At 46.2% G+C, this 21306-nt stretch overlaps 1 protein-coding gene across 1 annotated transcript; it reads left to right on the forward strand.

The window, feature by feature from the left end:
• The first annotated feature begins 2318 nt into the window (after window positions 1-2318).
• LOC105693603 (LIM/homeobox protein Lhx9-like) lies at window positions 2319-20759 on the forward strand. The gene is made up of 6 exons (XM_048653594.1): window positions 2319-4962; window positions 6375-6762; window positions 12100-12273; window positions 12470-12699; window positions 19068-19303; window positions 19448-20759. The coding sequence occupies exons 2-6, from the start codon at window positions 6479-6481 to the stop codon at window positions 19721-19723; spliced, it is 1200 nt and encodes a 399-aa protein (XP_048509551.1). The 5' UTR covers window positions 2319-4962; window positions 6375-6478; the 3' UTR covers window positions 19724-20759.
• Window positions 20760-21306: the final 547 nt, after the last annotated feature.

The raw sequence follows: 21306 nt of genomic DNA on the forward strand, positions 1-21306 counted from the left end.
CGTATATCAGGCGTTAATTTATACACGAAGGAAGTAGTAATTCGAAAATAAAACAAATCCTGTTGAACTTTGTGGTTAACAACGGTAACGTAAATGCCGAATAAGAGGTCTCGATTTTTCGGAGAAGAGAAGAGAAGCTGCATGCCACTTGTACGGGTATAATGTACGTACATCATTCATGTTTGTTACTCAATTTGTGTTCGTTAAACACATTACGTAAATATTCGTGTACGCGTTTTTTCACCCTGCATCGAACAGTTTGGCCCGCCGCATTCGATAGAAAATGGAAAAATCAAAGTAGCAACAGGAAAACCTGATCTCAATTATAATGGTCATTCGTGAGACGTCCCGTGGTCGAAATGAAGCAATTATCGCACACCTCGACGAATGGTAAAATTTATTTTACACATTTTCTCTGTGTACCCGTACGTACGGGTATACCTGTACACGCGAGAGAAAAAATTCTTCCGCGTGCGAACTTTGAACCGCATTGTACACGTTTATAAATATCCTCCGAGTGTTACTAACTCGTGCACCGTAGTAGCGGCAGCGGAGCGCCAGGATCGACAAATTAGCGCGTTAATTAAGGAACAACCTACATCAGAGTAGGTATATATCCTTTGACCGGTACGCGCCGCGAGAAGCGCGATACACACATCTAGTAGGTATATGGGTATGTTTGGTATATAGTAGATATACATATAATAGAACACATATTGCGGGGGCGTGAGTTGCGTAAATATTTGTACAATTTATATCGTCAAGTGTGCACGACCGCGACATACATGCGTGTATACGTGTATCACAAATATATCACCCGTGAAAAAGTGACGTAAAAAAGTTAGCTGGCTTAGTTCGCCCTTTTAATTAAGGCGACTCGTGCGGGTACGCACGGGTGCGTGTGTGCGTGCGTCCCGATCTCGAGTGTGTGACGAGTGTGTGCGGGTACACGATTCCTTTTATGATCGGTTTTTTGACCCCCGACAAAAATGAATAATAATAAACACCTTCGAACAATTAACCATCCGGTTTTCCAGAGGTTGCTCGTTGGCCCGGAATTAGGATCATCGAGGCGCGCTAAAACCGCGTCTCCAGGACTTCCGGGGTGAAGCCGAGTGCTATTTATCTTTGTCAAGCCACAGCTCCGTGTAAATTTCCCCTCCTCCAACGCCCCCGCCACCGCCGTGCACACCTCGGCTACATCAAAGTGCAAAAGGTCACAAGAACGAAGCGCGAAGAACGGATTAAATATCGCCGTAATAAATGCTTCTCCGCTGGGGGTCCGCCGCTAATTCCCGCGCAGTTTCTGAAACCGCTATTTCTAATTCATTTCGCAACAACGCGCGTGGCGTCTGGGGGGATACGCACGTCGTATCCTTTGCGCGAGTGAATAGATCTTACGCTACATCCGTGGGGGTGCGGAAGGATGTAACCGCGCGGATACCTACAACCATATTGTATATATATTCTGAAAAGTCTCCCATACGTAGACGCGTGTGCACGCGGAATTAAAACCGTTATAACGGGTTGCAACCAACGAGATAATTATCTCAAGGTTATCTATCACTCCGCATTACGTCACGCAATTATTTACACCAGACTACACACTCCTATTATCCATCCTGCGTCTCGCGCCTCCGTTGGATAACCGACACCGGAGCGGTGTTTTACATATTCAGTACATACGTATGTTAGTACATACTCGTGCTCATAGGTATATGGTATGTGTACTCGAGGAGATTTCCACGATAGAAAATTCCCAACGATCCCCCTGCAAATATTGGAAGAGATAAATTTGTCTCGGAAGAGAAAAAAAAAAATTAAAATTAAAAAAAATTGAGACGATACGGTTCCCGATGACATCGTAATCAAATCTCTCCTCTCCCGACGCGCGTCGTACAAATATTATAATCACGACGATTTTCTGTGGCGAGCCACCAGATGCCTCTTACTCCCGGTGTGTGAATAGCGCGTTTCATCGCTCGCTCCTTGGGATGCTGTGCGCGGTCCAGCGCAGGGAGTCCATTCTGATTCCGTTCCAAGGTGGTGTTGGTAACGGTAGAGGACAGAGGGAGAGACGGAGAGGAAGAGAGAGCATCGTCGCCCTGTCACCGAGACGACAGCGTCGGCCAATGGAACGTTCGCTTGGTCCCCTTCTCGGTTTTTGATTGGTGGAACGCGGTTACGACGATCGACCGGGACGCTGGGAAGCCGCGCCTGGGGGAGGCTGCGTGTCGAGTCGGTTTATAGGTAGTAACGCTCCGCAGGGACTCCCCCTCCAACGGTTTCGGTCGCCGTCACCCCGTGCGCCGCGACGACGCCGCGACGACGCCGCGACGCGCGCGGCACGGCGACCGTCAAACAAGACCGTCAAAATTCAAATAGTGTAACAAGAACTGAAACACGGAGTTTACCCCGCTTCTTTTTCGGTTTTTCTGGGTTTTTTTTTTCCCGTACAACACGCGCTCTCGGCGTATCCGTCTGTATGATCGTGGTAGCAATAACGAAGCACGGTAATTAATTCAGCCGGATAGCCTCTGTCCCGAAACGTCGAGCCGAGTTATCATTATCTCTCCGTGTACGTTACTCTTTTTTTTTTGTTCCTTCGGTCTAGCTACTCCCGGATGACCCCAGTTCCCGGGGGTTAATTGTCCTCATCTGAGAAACTCGCTACCTCGACGACCTCCGCTCGTCTAGGTGACGCAGAAGGTGTTAAAATGTCCCTTTATATTACATCTCGTCTCTCCGGGCTAATTTCGAATGAATTGAGAAACTTGTAATCCACACCGCTGAGGGGCAGGGGTTGAAGAGGACGAAACGACCGTGTCTCGAGTTTTCGTCAAACTCGACCGGGAAATGAATGCGACGCTAACGCCGAAGTATTTAACCGGCGAAATTTCATGTACGGGAATACCGCAAACCAGAGTCAATAGAAAAAAAAAGATAGCGCACGACGTACAAATAATCCAAACGTTACGACGGGCGACGCTCACCGTCGGATATATCAGGCCGACTTTTCCCCGCAACGTTTGCCTCTGCGTGCCTGCGAGCTTTCGAATCGCGCAGTCGCAACGACGTCGCGGTCCCGGCGCACCCGGGCGTACCTACCCCCGTTAGACCCTCCCATAATCCCCAACCCCCTCTCGAAAAAACCCGAGGGGGTTGCGATCCTCGTCTCGTCATCGTTCGCGTCTGCGGGCGCGCCGTTAACGGCGACCCCTCTACTGCGCTGATGCCGAATACCGTCCCAGCTGCTGCTCCCTGAAACGTTGCGCGCGTTACGTCCGTCGGGCGTCGTCGTCGCATCCGGGACACCCACCCGTTTTCACCTATCGGAAAATCTCTCTGGTGGGACTGCGACGGAATTTTCATTTGTTGGCTTGTTTTTTTTTTCATTTTTTCGTTTCACGTTTTCGTTCGGCATAGTAAATTTCACCCCAAATAGAACGTCTCGTCGGTACGAGCGTACGACCGACGTAAGCGTGCCAACGTTTCGTCGGTTTCACCTGCGTTCGGCGCGGCTTAAAGTTTGGCGTCGCCTCGTCGGGCTGCTCGAGCTCTCCTAGCTGTGGTGCTCCTCCTCGCGATACTCCCGGTGCCGTACCGGCAGCTAGCGGCAATCGCGGTATCGTATACGTTTCGCGTCGTCGCGCAACGCGCACCCGATCTAAGAGAGACGCCGCCGCGCAATCTTTTTGTCCGCGTTTCATGTACCTGTACCACCACCTTATACAACGCCCGCTAATTGCTCCCGCGCCCAAGTGACAATTACTTCGGTATTATACATGTATACGTGGTAGAAAATCGTGCGAGTTTTACTTCTGTGCCCGCTGCCCGCGTACACAACCAGCTCCGCCCCGTGTGTTTTGCTGTGTTCACGTACACGTCTGTGCGGTATACATATTTCATTGACACGCCGTAATACACCCCTTCCGCGAGAGAAGGATCGTGCCAAGTTGTTGTTTTTTTTTTTTCTTATTTTTTTTTTTTTTTGGTTTTTCCTTCGCCGGGCTGCTGCGGCGCGAAACGTCTTTTGTTCTCAACTTCCACCTGCGGCGCGCTGTCGCTGAAAGGAACTCACAACCAGCCCCGGAACAATCGTCTGCGTGAATCGAGGATTACGAAGTCTCTTGGAAAAGGAGTCCGCCCGAAGATCACGTGCTGAAAATTATTGGCCGAACGGATCAATTTTCTCTAAATATCGAACCGAGTGCGACCTATGCTCGTTCTACTCCAGCCGACGGCTCGTAGTTCCTTGAAAGTTTGTGGATTGCAAGTGTTGTTTCTACGACCGAATAACGAATCAATGTATCAATCGTCAAATTCTCGTAGTGATACGAAGAACGGTCGGTTTTGAAAGTGACGAGGATTTTGAGGGTGGCGAGTAATCCACCCCGCAGTTTTCGGGGTGAAAAATGAAGACATACCTGTAACGCGTTCAACTGTCGAATTTTTTCGAGTGCGCGTTTTTTCGAGTCTGCATTTCGATGAAAAAAATCGAGGCGACGCATCCTGCGGGTGCCCGTTGAAAAGCGGCTCTCTGTGAAAACCTAATCCCGGAAGGATAAAAACCAATTCAGCGGGGTGCAGGGGCGAGAGCGGGTGCCGAATCTTCAACTCTGTATCCGCAAGCGCGTCACGGTGTCGACGAACGTCAAAAGTCGCGTGTCGAAGAAAAAAAATAAATAAAATGGTGACGAATCGGCGATGCCAAGTATAAAAAGGACTTGCCAAAAGCACGTGCAACGTGTACGGAGATCGTCGGCAGCGTCGCGACGTCCTCAGCAAGTCTGGGTACGGTACCTACTACCGTATACCTCTCAGCTTCCGTGCGGTGGTGCAGTATACAGACATTGATTTATTGTCCTATAAGCAGACCTGACTAATTAGCTCCTATGGCTGATTGGCTGATTCAGAACTGAGTTAACGTAGTAGCGGGAATTCATTCATCACGTTTACAAGGTATGTAGATACACGTATACTCGTATCATTGTGTACGTACGTACAACTTCGTGTATATTATAGTAAAAGTTTCTAATCATTTTCATTCATGAAATATCGTTGCGAACGCCGATACCACCTCGGGGACACCCGAGACTCCCGCTAGTCGTTGCGTCGTTTGTTGAAATTTTCAAGTCCACTTCTTTCGTCCACGTTACAGTTGGAGATATTACGTCGGGTGTACAGCTGGGTACCTAATTGCACCGCGAAGCGAATTTATTTTCATACATTGCCATCGAACCGATCGTTGTACTAATTTAATCCTGTATTCTTTTATTATGAGACGATATATATCTGCGGCGCGCGATGAACACCATGTAGTTAATTACCAATATGAAGGCGTTCGGTTGTGCGAGTATTAAAATTAACCGCTCAACGAAATTACGTATGTAACATACATATATGTTGCATCCTATCTCACGGTCTCGCGATTAATATCTAACTCAATTTTAATTTGTTGCGATCATTATACCCTCTTCATTAGCATCGTATCCTCACGTCGATACGGTATTAATGCAATACGTATCTCGTGCCGCGCATCCCACGCAGAATATAAGTACATACCCCGCGTCTCATACTTGAATATCACGTGTAGGAAAAATGAAATTTTTCATGCATACGTGGATCGAAATTACAACGAGTTTTTGCCTGCGATTTGTGAGATAGTATCGCAATCTCATTTGTATCCGATATTTACGATTCAATCCTCGTCGTAGAAAAGAATTTTCTGCAAATTTCACGCTACACTGTTACATACCTATCGCCATTTGAGCACCGATATGCCACCATATATATAAAATTCGAGTTGAAATAAATTCAAACGTGTGTAATACCAGCTATCGAGTTCCACCGCATAGATCAAGCTTAGCGGTACAACGGCATGACGATCGTCTGCTTCTCTTTATATAGTAACAGGTAATTGTAACCACTTTTGTAACCCCATCGCATCGAGCACGCTGGTATCGAAGCTAAAAAGTATGTGTCAGATGTACGAGATACAGAGGTATACGCGGGAAGTCGTTTTAAGAGCTAGTTTTTAAATAGAGAAAACCATTTTCCCACATTCATTTATAAATATCGACCGCATCGCGACTGCGTTCGGTATCGCTGTCTGCTTGCGGAAAAAAAAAAAAAAAGGTTCTCTTCGAGTACGAAAGAAAATCATCTCGATCGAAAATCGTCATCTCCAAGCATCCTCTCCACCGCTCCGCGTTTTTCTTCCCTATTTATTTTTCGCCTCGTCTAGGTTTCCCAATTATTTTTCGAAGCACGTAGAAAATCTTTACGATTCGTCTGTATCGATTCTCTTTTTTTCTCCTCGTTTCCTCGTGACTCGCCAGGTTCCGTCGGACTCACGAATCGACGATTTCCAGATTCGACGATCCGCCGTGAAGCCCGAGGAGCATAAAATTCCGCATTCTTTGGAGGACGATCGGTCGACGATGAGGTATTCAGGGAGCGATCGTGGCGGTCGGAGATGCTGAAGGAAGTGGGTTGCGGCGTTGGAGCCCCCCTCCCAGGGGATGGTGCCATCGGCGGGTGTCAGGTGGGAACCAGCGACTCGTCGAATAACCCGGAAGGAGGAAGTTTGGGCTGCGGAGGCTGCGGACGCGAAATCGCCGAGCGTTGGTACCTCAGAGCGGCTGACAGAGCCTGGCACTGCGGGTGCCTCAGGTGCTGCCATTGCAGACTACCCCTCGCGGCGGAACTCACTTGCTTCGCCAGAGACGGGAACATTTATTGCAAAGAAGATTATTACAGGTGAGTCGTTCGTCGGGGGAAAGCGATCGGGGGGATGATCCAAGTTTTCGGGGAATATGAGAACGACTTTACTTTTTTTTCTCGTACGTTGGAACGATGTGAGCGAAATTGAAAGGCAGACTCGCACCGGCATATCCGCTTTAGTTTGAAACTGAGGTCTGAGGGTAGTTTTTCCGCTTGTGCACGAGGGCGAAAAAAGGAGACCGAGAGTTGAGGTAGAAGCTGAGGACTGTCGCGCATTGATTCAACTCTCTGGAACGCTCTCTCTAGCTTTCCCTCCGTCCCTCCGTCCCTCTCGCTTTTGCCACCCCTCTCCGTTTCTCTCCCTTCAGAATTCCCTCTCTTCCCTTCTCTTTTCCTCATGGTCTTTGCTCTCACCACGTCCGTCGAGAGTCTTGCCGCTGCTCTTCGTGAATATATTCAACGTCCTTCCATTCCACTTTGGTAGACGCAAGAAGTAGAGGACGCGGAGGCGAGCGATATATTCACAAACTTGTTTCTCCGCTCCGGAGTATGACTCGCGGGTAGTCGACGTTTCCCCCATTTAATACGGACCGACTCCAGCCAAAAAAATACCGAACGAATGATTATCGGTATTTATGCATTATGTATATGTAAAACGCACCCCAGCCATCCTACCCGAGTGTTTCAGTTTCCAGTCTGTCCGGGGTCTTCGTCATTTTTCATGTATTCGAATTTCATTACAATATTCGTTGATTCGGCATGCGAAAATATTTTTACGCCTCTACGTCGAATCGGGAAATCGATTTTTACCCCCCCATCCCTCGTCTGCACTTCGTACCAAATACTTACATACCTACTATGCTTTCTCCCAATTAGTAGGGTAGAGTAATCTTGCAATGATATTTCACGGACGAATTTCATCGGTCATATCCCCAGGGACTCCTCCTTCGTTTCACTTATCGAGCGATACCTCAGCAGTGAGGAGAAAAAAAGAGATTCCTGTTCGAGAAAAAAAAAAGATAGAAAAAAAAAATAGAGTCTCGATAAAAGCTCAGAAAAATGTTTTAAAAAAAAGTGGATCACTTGAGTAAATCATGTAGAGAACAGTTGTACCTTGAACATAGTTTCAGCTGTACCGATGTGCAAGTGATTTTAGACGTCGACGTGTGATTTAGATACTCCACGGATGAATATATCCCGAGTTTGTGTACCAATTTGACACATTAATCGCGAACGTAGTGGCTCAGGGCGTCCATTTCGACGCGGATAATCTCTGTACAAACATAACGTACCCGCCTACGCGAAGCAACGAATACCCTCGGAGTGATAACGGTCACTAATCACGATCGAATGAATAGTCGCAAATGACCAATGATGTAGAACTGCGATAAAGGTATACGTACACCGCCAAGAACGAGGTTCGTAATACACGCCATTGAAATAACGAAATGGCAAGGATATTGCGATTGTACGATGCATTGAATATTTTCACCCGGTATTCGAGAAGTGGATTCGATTGTGCGAGTGGAATGACGAGCATTATAGGTGCAGATAATTATAATCTTAAAACCAATGCAAAAACCATGTTGAATTTTTCTCCCCTTCCATTATTTCGGTATTTTTTTTTTTTTTTTCTCTTCTCTTCGGTTTTACACATCTAGCGTACCTGTATGGGTATGCCCACACTCGGCGGTGTATTTTCGGTCGTCGATACAGCAATACCGCGGCCAGCGAAGCTTTTCAGTATTTATTGAGGTAGTATGAATTTGCATAGAAGCGTCAGTTATATTCCGGTGGACCACACAAAATGTCTACTAATGGCCGTCTGCTCCTCCTCCCCTCCCCCCCCCGTACGTATCTGGGGATCTTAAATTCCACCCGCATTGGGTAACACGCTGGATAAGTCACTGCGGGGTGATTTACAACGGTCTTAGGTGTCGAGGCGTCGAAAGGCGTCGCGTCGCGTCGTTTCCTTCGATGCTGCCGCTGCTGCTGCCGCTGCTACTCCTTCTCCGCCGCAATCTCCTTCATATTTTCAGCTGATACCTGCGAGAAAAACAACGAAATATCATCGACCTGCGAGAACGCCGTGGAAGGAGAAATTTCAAAACTTTAGAATAATTGAAACGACGAAGCTAGGAGTGCACCGCGTTATCCGTTCAATGAACGAACGGATGAATAATGGGGAGAAAATAGGAGAAAATGAATCGCGAAATGAGCCAAGTGTAAATTGGGATCGCCTCTGTACCTTCGTGTCCCCGTACCCTGTAATACTCGTCGAATCTAATCGGAATAAACATAGGCGATAATGAACGACGTCTGGTGCATTGCGACCGGGTGTGCAGTTATCTGGTCGAGTTGATCGTGTTAGCTGGATATTTGAACAACAAAATTAGTTCGCTGCATTACAGATTACATAATGGTATTCGTAGATCGCATACGTATGTGTGTGTGTGTGTGCACAGGTATCAAAACGTTGGAGTTACGGTCGCGTCTGTACCAATGCCACACGGTTATAGGTAGTACTGTCGATGCGAGCTGCTCGATGTCAGCGGCGCGTACGTTATACCCGATATTGTGTACGGGTATGTACGTATAATTACACTATAAATGTAGGGTACAGTTTATATACCTTCGGTATCACAGGTATACGTACGGAGCTGCATAGATTGGATGCGTAATTAATGTGCCGATTGGCGACACCGCGCTACTCGTGTACTTCGAATCGACCAGTCTTATACACAATATACTTACAACCGGCGCTAACGTAGCTGCATCGGTACCTACGAGCGATTACACTATTCCTCTCTCTTTCAACTCCTTAATTATATCCCATCAGCTGACGCATTACGCGTTTGTATTATATCTGTAAGGAATCTGTATGAATTGAAAATATATTCCATTCGAGATGTATCGATAATAATTTTATTTGGTTTTTTTATTTTTAATTTTACGAGTCCGCGACGTGGTAATGCAGCGCTCTCCGGATCGGTGAAAATTTTATAGTCGGTCAGCGAATTACGGTGGCAATGAAAAGGATTTCATGTAATATACATTTTTTGAACTGCATATGATACATAAATATTTAAGTTTACACGTACGCTGTTGTTGCACCTCGGATGGATAATAATGCGATCCTGCGTATAAATTTTAATCGTTGTTGCATATAGAAAATTACAGTAATTTCATATTGTCCTAATGGGTTATTCTCACGCACGGAAAATACGTATGTAACTTATAGTAACACGGGGCAGTTCTCGGCGTAATGGGTAGGCATAATAGTATTGTTAATGCATAAACTTATGAATTTCAATCCGGTAATACGTATAGAAAGATTGCAATCTCCCCTCTCGTTACCTGCGCTTCATATACCGCACATATATATATATATATAAATGTATCGTACCTGCAACATAATTCAATTCGTCGAGAGAAGTTTGCGACTTCGGAAGACGCGATAGATTTCAATCACTCGATCCTCGACACCCTTGAAAATTAATAATATCATTACTACCAACGTTGTCATTATCGTTACACGCGTAGCCCCTAATTTTCACTCCTTCGTTACCGATCTTATTCCATAATTGGCATAACCAGGTACGTACATCCAACATACGAGCGTTGCATGATTTCTCCCGATGAGGTCTCGCTGCCTGTGTCTTGATGAAAATATAATTATTGCACGTACAAACGTCCCGCTGGTTGATATTCGAAGCGTGAAACTTGAATTAAAAGTCACGCTTTTCGTTCTTAGCATTTTATTGTTTCGTACACACGTACCGTACGTAGAGTCCGTGCGGTGCTACCACATACCTATGTACCGTACGCGTACGTAGCAATTATTTGAGTAAAAGTAATTACGGAATTAATTTCGCCACGATTTATCTTCTACCCCTCCGGGCTCCGGGAGCACGCGTGTATTTAATGTGGAGACGTACCTCGGAGTAGGTAATCGTATAGGTGTAACCGCGATACTACTCGCATCTACATACGTCAACGCTCAGGTAGAATGTAAAAAATCATCATCGGGGAATCGTGCGTCGAGTTACGTTGGAAAGTGGATAATTGCACGTTTCGTTGAAAGTGGCAATTAAATGTAATAAAATGCATCACATGCGAAATTGTTTCCATCACGCGTTTTGTCTGCAGGAGTTTTGAATGAAAATCGGAAAAGTGTGTGAAATTGTAAATCCATTCGCATCGTCGGCCGATAAAATCGATTCGAGACGAACGGCGGAGATATTTCGAACAAAGATAGATACTCCGTTTTACAACTTTTCGAAAATTATTCAACAACGAACCTACAAACGTAGAGGCGAATGTGATATGAGATAGATCGCGAGCGATGCAATACGCGGGTACACGTTACAAGGAGGTTGAAAAGTATTAGTTTTGCGAAGGAGAAGGAGAGAGGAAGCGCCTGGCTCGTATCTTTCTGGTTCGTTACTGAGGAAAACAACAAGACACTCCATGCAATATGCAACAATACAATACACCGCGTTGAATCTATAGGTATGTAAGGTATACCTCCGTCCCTCTAGACTCCGCACCCTCTTCTTATTTTTTTATTTTTCTTATTCCTGCTCCCCTCCCTACCTCCCTCGCTCTTCTCGTATTCTCCTTCGAGGCGTACCTATAGCTACGTATACCCATAGAATCCGTATAATACGATCCGCGAGTTTTGCGCCGTTGGTCCCGTCCCGGCATTGTTAAGTATTTTAAAAACGGCGATATAAGACTCTCGCAGACCTGCTGTATTCCTACGGGGAAAGATGCACGGAGTGGGCGACGGCGCGGCGAGCGGGGCGTTTGTACGCGATGCCGGAATTGTGGAATTGTAAGAAACCTCGATATAATGCAAACGGGAGCACGTTATAAACGTGCCTATAACGTGCATCGAGTATGGCTAAAATATATATATAACTTCGTACGTATAAATCTGTTTATCTACCACAATTATATATCTGTACGGCGAACGTTGAAAACTTTCGAGAGAAGAGCTTCTGAATGCGGCGCGGAGCGACGAGGGCGAAACGCAAAAATCTACTGTGAAAAAAAGGAAAAAGAAAAAACGCATGAATACGAAAAGATGTAGGGGACACAGAGGATATGAGGGCAGCATTGTCCGCCATTTCTGGATATCTCGCGTATACCTATATTCGCCGTGGACTCGCGGAACAAATATTATACGTCTCTCGATTGAAATATAAAATGGAAGATGTATTTTCGAATTTCTACCGGTACAGGGTGTATTCGAAAGTGAGGCGTTCGTTTTACCTCCAGCATCCGTTATCTCAGAATAGATCCCTCACTTCCGAATCAGGAGAAATGAGAGTGGACGGAGGGATGAGAGAAATCAAATTTCTTTTTCAGATTATTCGCAGTATCGAGATGCGCGCGTTGCAGGGCCGGTATTTCCGCATCCGAGTTAGTGATGCGAGCTCGAGATCTCGTCTACCACGTAGCCTGTTTCACGTGCGCATCCTGCGGAGTACCTTTGAATAAAGGTGACCACTTCGGTCAACGAGAGGGCCTCGTGTATTGCAGGTAATAAATATTCCCAAGCGATAGATAAATCGCTCGTTCCACTGACTTTTTTCATCAAACAAATACATAATACCTAATAAGGAATTCGTGTATCGATCCATCAATCGATCCACCGCGCGTACCCTACCTTGCGCACGGATAAATAATAAATCAGACGTACTTCCTGTTTCTAATTCCTCTGCGCTCTCCGTATCAGGCCTCACTACGAGCTCATCTGCTGCGCCGCGGATTACAGCAGCGCGGGAGGCAGCGTCGACGATATCGGATCCCCCGGGGTATCGCCGGGTCCGGCTTACTTCAGCGCCGCCGAACAGAGTCCGATTCCCGGCGGAGGAGTCCAGAAGGGAAGACCCAGGAAACGGAAACTATCCGACGCCACGGGATCCGAGCTACCGGTCACCATGCGTCTCGCCGCCGGTGCACTAGGTGAGTCCGAGACGTACCTGCGAAAAAAAGGAAACTGATCGTCAGTTCTTTGTGCAGCACGCTTTGTTTCTACCGCGTGCAAACGAGAACAATTATTTCGCGCGATTTCGAAGCGACGCGAAGTTACGAGGGAGGGGGTAAGGGCTGCGATACCGCGGAGGGTTGTAAAGTGTAATTGGCCGGGTGGCAAGCGTTCCGTTTTTAAAAGTTGAATCTAAACAGAGAAGTAGAGGACCGACGGACCGATCCCTGCAGACCCTCCTGCTGCCGGTACGAAGTGGAAGAATATGTACCGAGTTCCGTGTACAGTTATATATATATACCACCCCGCAGCGCCACTGATTCGACAGATTGAGGGCGCGTGTTATTTGCCCGGCGATGGATCTCCACTCCAATCTTCGAGGCAGAGTAAACATTCGGTTGATATTGTAGTACGTGTACAGCGCGCACACGTACGTATACCTAAATTATACGAAGGTATATATACGTACGTAGGTGGAGAAACGCTGCCCTCCAGAGAAAACGATAAAACATGCAGACTGCCGAGTGACGGAAGAGCGAGAAGGAAACTCGAGAGGGGGTGGAACTTGCGAATTATTAACGCTGGGTAAAGTTTGCCCAGACGCGAAATAAAACCGGGAAAACGAATTCTGAAAGCGGATTTATTTATGCAGTTTATTACCCTTTGTGTCTCGATATCGCGTCGTGTGTACAGGTACCGGAACCTTCGAATTTTTCACTCGTTGAATAGGAAATCGAATTTCCGAGCGATCGGGCGGGACCTTCGAGGAGGAGAAAATTCGCTCCTCGTCGCAACTAAACTTCGACGAACGTCGTCGCGGGGGGAGGAAAAAACGAAAAAAAAAAAACCCCACCCGTGCATTTATCGAGAATATAAGGAAGTGAAAATTACGGTTGTCAAACGTACGTTACTCGCGAGTAAGAAACGGAAAATCAACGTCGTTCGAATTCTGCGTTCCAAAGAAGCGTACGACGTATACGATACAAGTTATATAGGAACTCCCGTAGGAATTCCTGCGCCGATTATTGTGATGATGACGACGACGATGACGATGATCGGATCGCGGTTGACCTCGTCGATTTCTTCGTACGGCCGGGGTAGCTGCGGAGTCGTACAAAAGATCGTCACCGATCCGCGAGCATCTCTGTGATATATCGAGTTGAAACGCCGGTAACACGAAAAATACGAGGACCCGATTCGTCTCGACGACGACGACGTCGAGGACGGAACGGAGCGTCGCCGATCTCTCCTCCCGAAGCAGCACGCGTTTTATTCGCGGCACATACACGATATCCTATATCTATACACATAATTGCACCAGTTTTTTGTATCTCCAGAGATGAACGAACCGCGCGCGGCGCGTTGCGTTGCGTTGCGACGACAGTAGGTACGAAACCGTCCACGTCTCATGGTGCTTCGAAAACAGGAACAACCTCAATAAATATAACATATTATACATCTTACGTGTGTCCGTGTCCACCTCAGTCGGTCGCTTCCCTCACCCCCTTTGTTTTACCGTACTTCTTCCTTTTCCCTTCTCCTTTTGTTCGCGGTCGGAGAGGAGATCGTTCGGATCGCTTCTCTTCCTCGAATCGTTTTATTCGGATCGTTTCGATCAGCTGCGCTGTATAACGGCAAAAATTACCGCTCTCGTTTCACCCTTTTATATTCCGCACATAATCAATCTCCCTCAATCTCCGTACATTGATGTAGCTATGTACCTGGTGTGGGTATGTAACGTCTGTGTGTATATACTCGAAGGTTAACAAGGCGTAACAGATTCGCCAATAAGTTTCAATTAGTCGACGATGATACCTTATAGCGCGCCTAAACTCCGACGGCCGTTACAAATAACGGGAACCGTTCCCCGATCGGTGTAACGTGATGTGGGAGGAAGAGATGGAAAAGAGGGGGAGAACCTCCTCGAACAATTAAGCGCTGGTTAAACGCGCTCACGTATTGCCTGTCACCGATTATCGCGCATTCGGTTCAGGCTACCGAAATCCCTGAAACTCGATCGACCCGAGTCCCGTATCGTAATTTGCGACGAATTTATTGGCTCGAACAATTTCGGATTCCCGATCCGATCGCGGTCGTGTCTATTCTGAAAAATGATGAAAAAATTGTCTAAAAAAAAAAAAAGAGAAAGAAAAGAAAAAAAGACTCAAGTGTAAAAAGCAAAACCGTTTGTGCCGCGGATAATTTAGTCGTGTCTGAAATTTGTCGGGATTAATTTAAGGAGTTATAAGCAGCTACCGGTGCCCCGGAGTAGTCGCCCCGAAGAAAGTCTGTATACCGATCGGTCGCGGGATGCCTTTGGACGGAAGGTTTAGCGGCGCAGCATCCCCCGGGAGAAACTCCCGATCTCGGCAGGGACCGGGCTTCGCGTTCGTGACAGTGACAGATGGGTATCGGCCCGTAGATGCATTGATTGGCCGCTCCTCCGGTAAAAGAATGCTGCACCGACCAATGCGTGCCTTCAGCCCTCGACGGACACAGAATGGCCGCGCGCCGACGACTGAATTCACCTTTTACCTGCGTATATCTATACTCACCTATATCATATATAGATATACATCTCCTCGATCCTCTCCCTCTCGCTCGCAATCAGCCGCGTAACCGCGCTCACTCTCCTCCTCCTCTTCTCCTCTCGTTTTATCGAAAATTTATAATACACCGTCCCTCCCGCACCGCACGCTCCCTACATTTTTCCGAGTGGTAGTGTCGAACACGAACGTAATCATATAAATTTCTACAAGCGTTAAATTGGTGCGGCTTATGTGCACCTGACCAACGATAGGTATATATGTCGTCGGAATCGAAACTGTAAACGGTTTTTCTCAACGCGTACACCTCGATCTTGAGCAGAAGATTTTGTCTCCATTTTTTTGATCTACCTCAGGAAATCGTGCCAGTGACTGAAAAATTTGGATTTCGCATCTCGACGGTTTGCAAGGGTGGAATAAATGAGATACATCCTTATCACCTCATCGCCTCGACGGTATTTCATCGTACGCGCGGCGCTCGTTCTTTTTCTCTTTCTCCGCGTGGGTATTCGTCGATTTATTTTTTCATCGCCACTTATATCGGACACATGCCGATCCGTCGAGACGTGGAACAGGTGTGGTTAAGATATATTATCTGTCCTCATAAAGTGGCATCGTCGAACGCAGGTGTAGGATCATATGTATGCTTTCTGTGTCAAGATAAGAAGAAAGCGAGAGAGATGCTCGCCTAGCGGACGTGCGACAAAACGTTTTGTGTTTTTCGACGCGTCTTGGGGTGGGGCGATCTATTTTTCTAGATTCATTCGGAATCTCGAGTCTCGGGTGTTTCTGAAAAATCTTGAAAAAATTTCAAATTCGCTAAGCGAGACAAATGAGTTGAAACTTTGGAACAGGTGCCGGTATGTAATTGTCTCTGTACTCGAACGGTCAACGTCCGATGATCGGTGGATCGGAGCGCGCGCAAAGCTCGGGGATGAGAAGGGAATAAGAGGGAAGAGTAGGAGGAGCGGAACAACGACTAGCTACCGTGAAACGTGGTGTAAAGAGCTCTCGATCGTAGCGTATACCACCGCCGTATTATACCCCTGGAGGAGGAGATCGTCGCGTTCTCCGATACACGTTTCTATATGTATAAGTCTCGCGACGCGGTGGTAACGGCAGCGTCAGCGGCGGGGTCCGCTCGGTTTTAGTCTTATTCGAAACTTGTTTTCTCAATTGAATTCAATGGTTATCCACTGTCGTGTTATTTATTAGATTGACTCTTCGAGTGCCTCGCGGTACCTGCACTCCGCCGCTACTCCTCCCGCCGCCGCGATGCATTTCATGCCAAGAGACCGCGCTGCATCGTCGTTCCCGTGCTCTCTACTACTCCTATAGGTATTTATATATATACAAACTTTTCTCTTCTCGTCCCTCCGCAGGACTCTGGGTGGTCATCCGACGCTGGCTACCGCACGGACCATGTAAAACCTCGACACGCAACCGCTTGCCAACGACTCCGCTTCCTTTTCCATCCCGGCAGGACTCCCGATACCCGATACACATAGCGCGCCTACGTAATCTGCATACGTACGCAATATCACGCTCCACCTACATAACGCAAAATTAACGTCCTTGTTCAGCGTCGTCTCCACTTTAATTTCAGCCCAAACGTATTCCACGTGTCACGTGCCCCTGCATCCTTGAATTTCATCCCCCTGCGAGCATCGACTTTTACCCCTTCCCTTTTTTCTCAAAGATTGACGGAAAAAATCAATTCTGGTTTGCCCAGAAATATTTATCACTCGCTCGCGTATTGTACGGGCGGTACGCGCTACGTAGAAAATAGATGAAAGAAAAGCAACGACAAAATCCAAAGCGACGAAGGAAGGAACGTAACGTACAGGATTCGAAGGTACCTTAGACAAGACAAAGTGACGGGATACCAGATACGAGTCCACCTTGTTTCAATTGTAAAATATTTGTGTACGTTATGTCTGTATAAAGGTTCAAACGCTTGTGTACATGGGGGGGATTACGCAATCCAGCAGTAATTGGCCGCGTAAGCGTTACGTTTGTTGCGTTGCGTTACGTTGAACGTTACGTTGGTCGCGTAGACCGTGCAACCTGATCAACCGCGGGTTGTGTGCCGCAATGCCACCTGAATTTCGAAAATGAGGAAGTACGAAAAAGAGTCGCGGAATATCATGTGAGTGAACCAAAAAAGCAAAGAAAGATGAAAAACTAAAAAGACAACGGTAAGACAGTTTGAGACAGCTCGTCAAGCTCGGACGTAATTGCGAGTTCGGTTCGATCTATCCGAAGATCATATTGTCGTCGAATATGAACCGCTATCCGATGCACAGGTGGTGGGTGCGACGCGGCAGCTGTTCAAAAAGCTGCATTACTTGTGCAGTTACCCGATCATTACAATTCTAAACTTATTAGGTATACGTAAGATAAAATCACTTCGATCGATCGAGGGGACTCGCGAATTCGTATAATAACCCTGTCCAAGAATCCGGAATAATGGGTGCACCCTGCGCATTCTCCTTCATTCTCAAGCACATTTCGCGTTCTCCTTACCATTCGATCTACACATTATAGAGTAGACGAGTTTGACTTATTCCCACGAAATGATCGATCGTCGCAGTTCCAAAAAATCGACGGTTTTTAATTCCGTCTACCGAACTGACTCGGATCTCGATCATCTTCTTCACCAACCGATCTTCGACGGGCGCACACATATATGTTTGTCTATATCGTCGATTTCAAAAGTCGTGTATCGTTGATCGATCGCATCGGTTACACCGCGTATCGTTCGAACGGCCTACATTTATCCTTTTTTTTGACCACCTGCACCTGTACTTTTTTCTTCCTCGCTCCGTAGATCGTTTTTTCATTTCTCGATCAAGAGGGATCGCGTCGAGTGGGATCGGGCGATCCATCGCCGATCGTAGGATCGAACAATCGGCAGATACGAGGCGTTCGATGGACGATTTTTCTAGATCGGTACCCGGTTTACAACCGTTTCGCAAATGGTTCACGTACCCCGTCAAAGGACGCACTCAGCCATTCCTGAGGAGCAGCTGTTACTTCCATGTTTTATGGAGAACAATTTATTTATTTATGTTTTTTTTTTTCTTCCACCGTTTTTCATTTCCTCCTTTTCTTATTCACCACCATTTCTTCTTTTCTTCGGTGCTTTTTTTTTTTTTTACTCTCGTTGGATTTATTTAAGCTGCAGCACGTGTCTCTTTGTAATTCCACTTTGCAAGCTGCAGCGGCAGCATTCGCGGGTTTGTCCCGCGCCGTGTGTACCGTTCGAGCATTTCAAGTTTCTCCTCGCAATGTCGATCTCCTGGTTCGCGACAGTGTCCCAGAATTCTAAGTATGCTCGATCCATTCTTTCGGTATATCCACCTCTTTCCTTACTCTCGTCTCTTCTTTATCTGCCTCCTTTTATATATTCATGATTTTTTCCACCGGATTCCTTGTCATACGAGCTCACCGAGAGCCGCGATGCGATTCGACGCCAAAAAAGCGCGCATTAGGTTCAAGAGTATCGCGGCGTACGAAATCCGATCACGTTAGATGTTATTCCAAATTTGTCCGTGCAAATTGCTTTTACTTTGTGTAAAATACCTTGGAGTTGATTCGGACGCGCAACTATTGCGGGTCACATATATATTGAGTCACCTGACAGCTCCATGTTTATAAGGAGAGATCGTGCGGTGAAATCAAATGCAATTCGCGCCGCGCGCTTGTGTCGTCGTCGTCGTCGTCGTCGTCGAAAAATAGCGGAAAACATATCGAACGGAAAATACGTCATTGAGATGCAAACGTTCACACGATTACAGAATTGCTTCACCCAAGCGAGCTCTCCTCGTCGATGGAATCGCTGACCGCGTACGACGCATCCGTCGGATCCCCCGGCTCCGTCCACCAGAGTCAAAGGACAAAACGAATGCGCACGAGTTTCAAACATCATCAACTGAGAACGATGAAAAGCTATTTCGCCATCAACCAGAACCCGGACGCAAAGGATCTCAAACAGTTGGCCCAAAAAACAGGACTGTCCAAACGCGTTCTCCAGGTAGAAAGAAACAAAAAAACAACATAATATCTGAATTAGAAGGAGGGGGTGGACGAGATCGAAATTGCAAAAAAAAAGGAGACACTCCTCGGAGCAATGAAAATACGATTAACCGACTTCCTTTTCTTTTTCGCACGATATTAGGTCTGGTTCCAAAACGCCCGGGCAAAATGGCGTCGTAACATAATGCGTCAGGACGGCGGAGGAGGTGGAGGTGGAGGTGGAGGTGGCGGTACCGGCGTAGGATGTCCAGGAACACCAGTTTCCTCGAATCAAGGAGGTCCCCCCAGCGTCGGTCCGAGTTCTAGTCTTTTAGGGGACAGCAACAGCCTCCCCCCTGCCTCGATGGAGGAACTCCACGCTCTTCACCATCTTCATTCCGGCGTTTCCTCTCAAGTATCATTCTCCGATCTTTACTGACGTCGGTTTGAAACGGAGGAGGACAACTTTGGCTCCCTCCCCAACCACCTTGGTTAGATACTTGACTCGATAATTTCATCCAAGATGGTGGCCGAAATCACAAACAGCGAAGAATCGAAATAAGAACACCTGTAAAAGGCTTCGATTTCTATTCATCGATAAATTTATGCAGCATCCGACTGCACGCTTTCGATGCTCGAAGATAGAAAGAAAAGAGACTATAAGATGAAAGATTATCCGCGAAGATTATTTGTCGGGATAAGACCGTACGCGGCACTTACTGCGGTAACTTATATATTAGGATATGTACGCATACCTATACTTATATACCAATTTCGATAGAAACGTGCGTATATCTCTACCCTGATGTATCGCGTGTGATACGTGAATCGAAAAAAGTTGCTCCTAATCTTACAGTTGAATTGTAAAATCGAATCATTGATATTATTCACCGTTTCATTGTACAAACTGCAAATTATAATATATACCATTGTTTTTATGATTTCAATCGATGTTGCTTAGGTATCTAGTATTCTTTGTCTCGTATGATTACCGTTAGTTTCACGTCGCACGATGTAACATGAAAAACAGAAGTGATATCGAAATAGTTCCACGCAGTTTCCGAATTATTCATTAGATTATTATCCAGAATATATATAGATAAGAATAATATATACATATATCTAAATTTATACATATATAGGTGATATACATATATATAATAACGATATTGTGGCAAATACATGAATTCTAACTGATAATCACACGTCTGTATGATATTAATAAAAGTTAACTGCGTCCTATTTATTAGTCGTTATGCGGTGCCGGGTATGTAAAAGTCGAGAGTTTGGTGTTGAATTTGTACTAAGGAAAAAAAATCATGATACTCATAACGATATGGTAAATTGATTACACGAATCGTACTTGTTTAGATTAATAAAATGATATATACGTATTGAAAAGGATATGAAGAGAATTATTATAATACGACAAACTATAAGATCTCGCGCGTCTATATTGGAATAAATTTTGAATGGGATGGTTAATTTATTTCTATGATTGATATATCTGTGCCAAAGTTCACGGGTTTACAGAACTTATCGAATATAGTCAAGATGTGTTCTAATAGGGGTCGAAATTTGATTTTCCAAATATGTCGTTATGGTTTTTTAATTGACTCGAAAATTGCCAAACCCAAAAATGCCGAGATTACAGCTATTCTAATGTATTTTGATCTCAGGAATCCGAAACTGAAAGGTGAATCGATCTATCTATAAAATTTACCAGCAAGCCCGAGCTCTGCTGGAGTCGGCGTAGCAAGCAGCGTAGCGCTTTGTTGTGCGACGTCACCTTCGGGGCTGAGCAGAGGTGACGCCCCAAAACAAACCGCTCGCCCGTGGGGCTACCTGACTCCAGCTAAGCTCGGGTTTGCTGGAGAATTGAGAAATTCGAATATTTCGCTCCATGCATAAATGCGACGAAGCAAAGTGGGTCTACGACTAAAACCACTCGATGTGTCTTACAATTTTTCTGCCCCCAACAGCGAATAATTGATGATTACTCGTTCGATTGCATGAGTAGTT

The sequence above is a fragment of the Athalia rosae genome, chromosome 4 (assembly GCF_917208135.1).
Source record: "Athalia rosae chromosome 4, iyAthRosa1.1, whole genome shotgun sequence".
Classification (NCBI taxonomy): domain Eukaryota; kingdom Metazoa; phylum Arthropoda; class Insecta; order Hymenoptera; family Athaliidae; genus Athalia; species Athalia rosae.

Bases quoted from the DNA above. Each gene is read 5' to 3' on its own strand.
- LOC105693603 (XM_048653594.1), top strand. From the start codon at position 6,479: ATGCTGAAGGAAGTGGGTTGCGGCGTTGGAGCCCCCCTCCCAGGGGAT. The intron at 6,763-12,099 runs GTGAGTCGTTCG...TTTCTTTTTCAG, and splicing joins TGCAAAGAAGATTATTACAG to ATTATTCGCAGTATCGAGAT. The intron at 19,304-19,447 runs GTAGAAAGAAAC...GCACGATATTAG, and splicing joins TGTCCAAACGCGTTCTCCAG to GTCTGGTTCCAAAACGCCCG.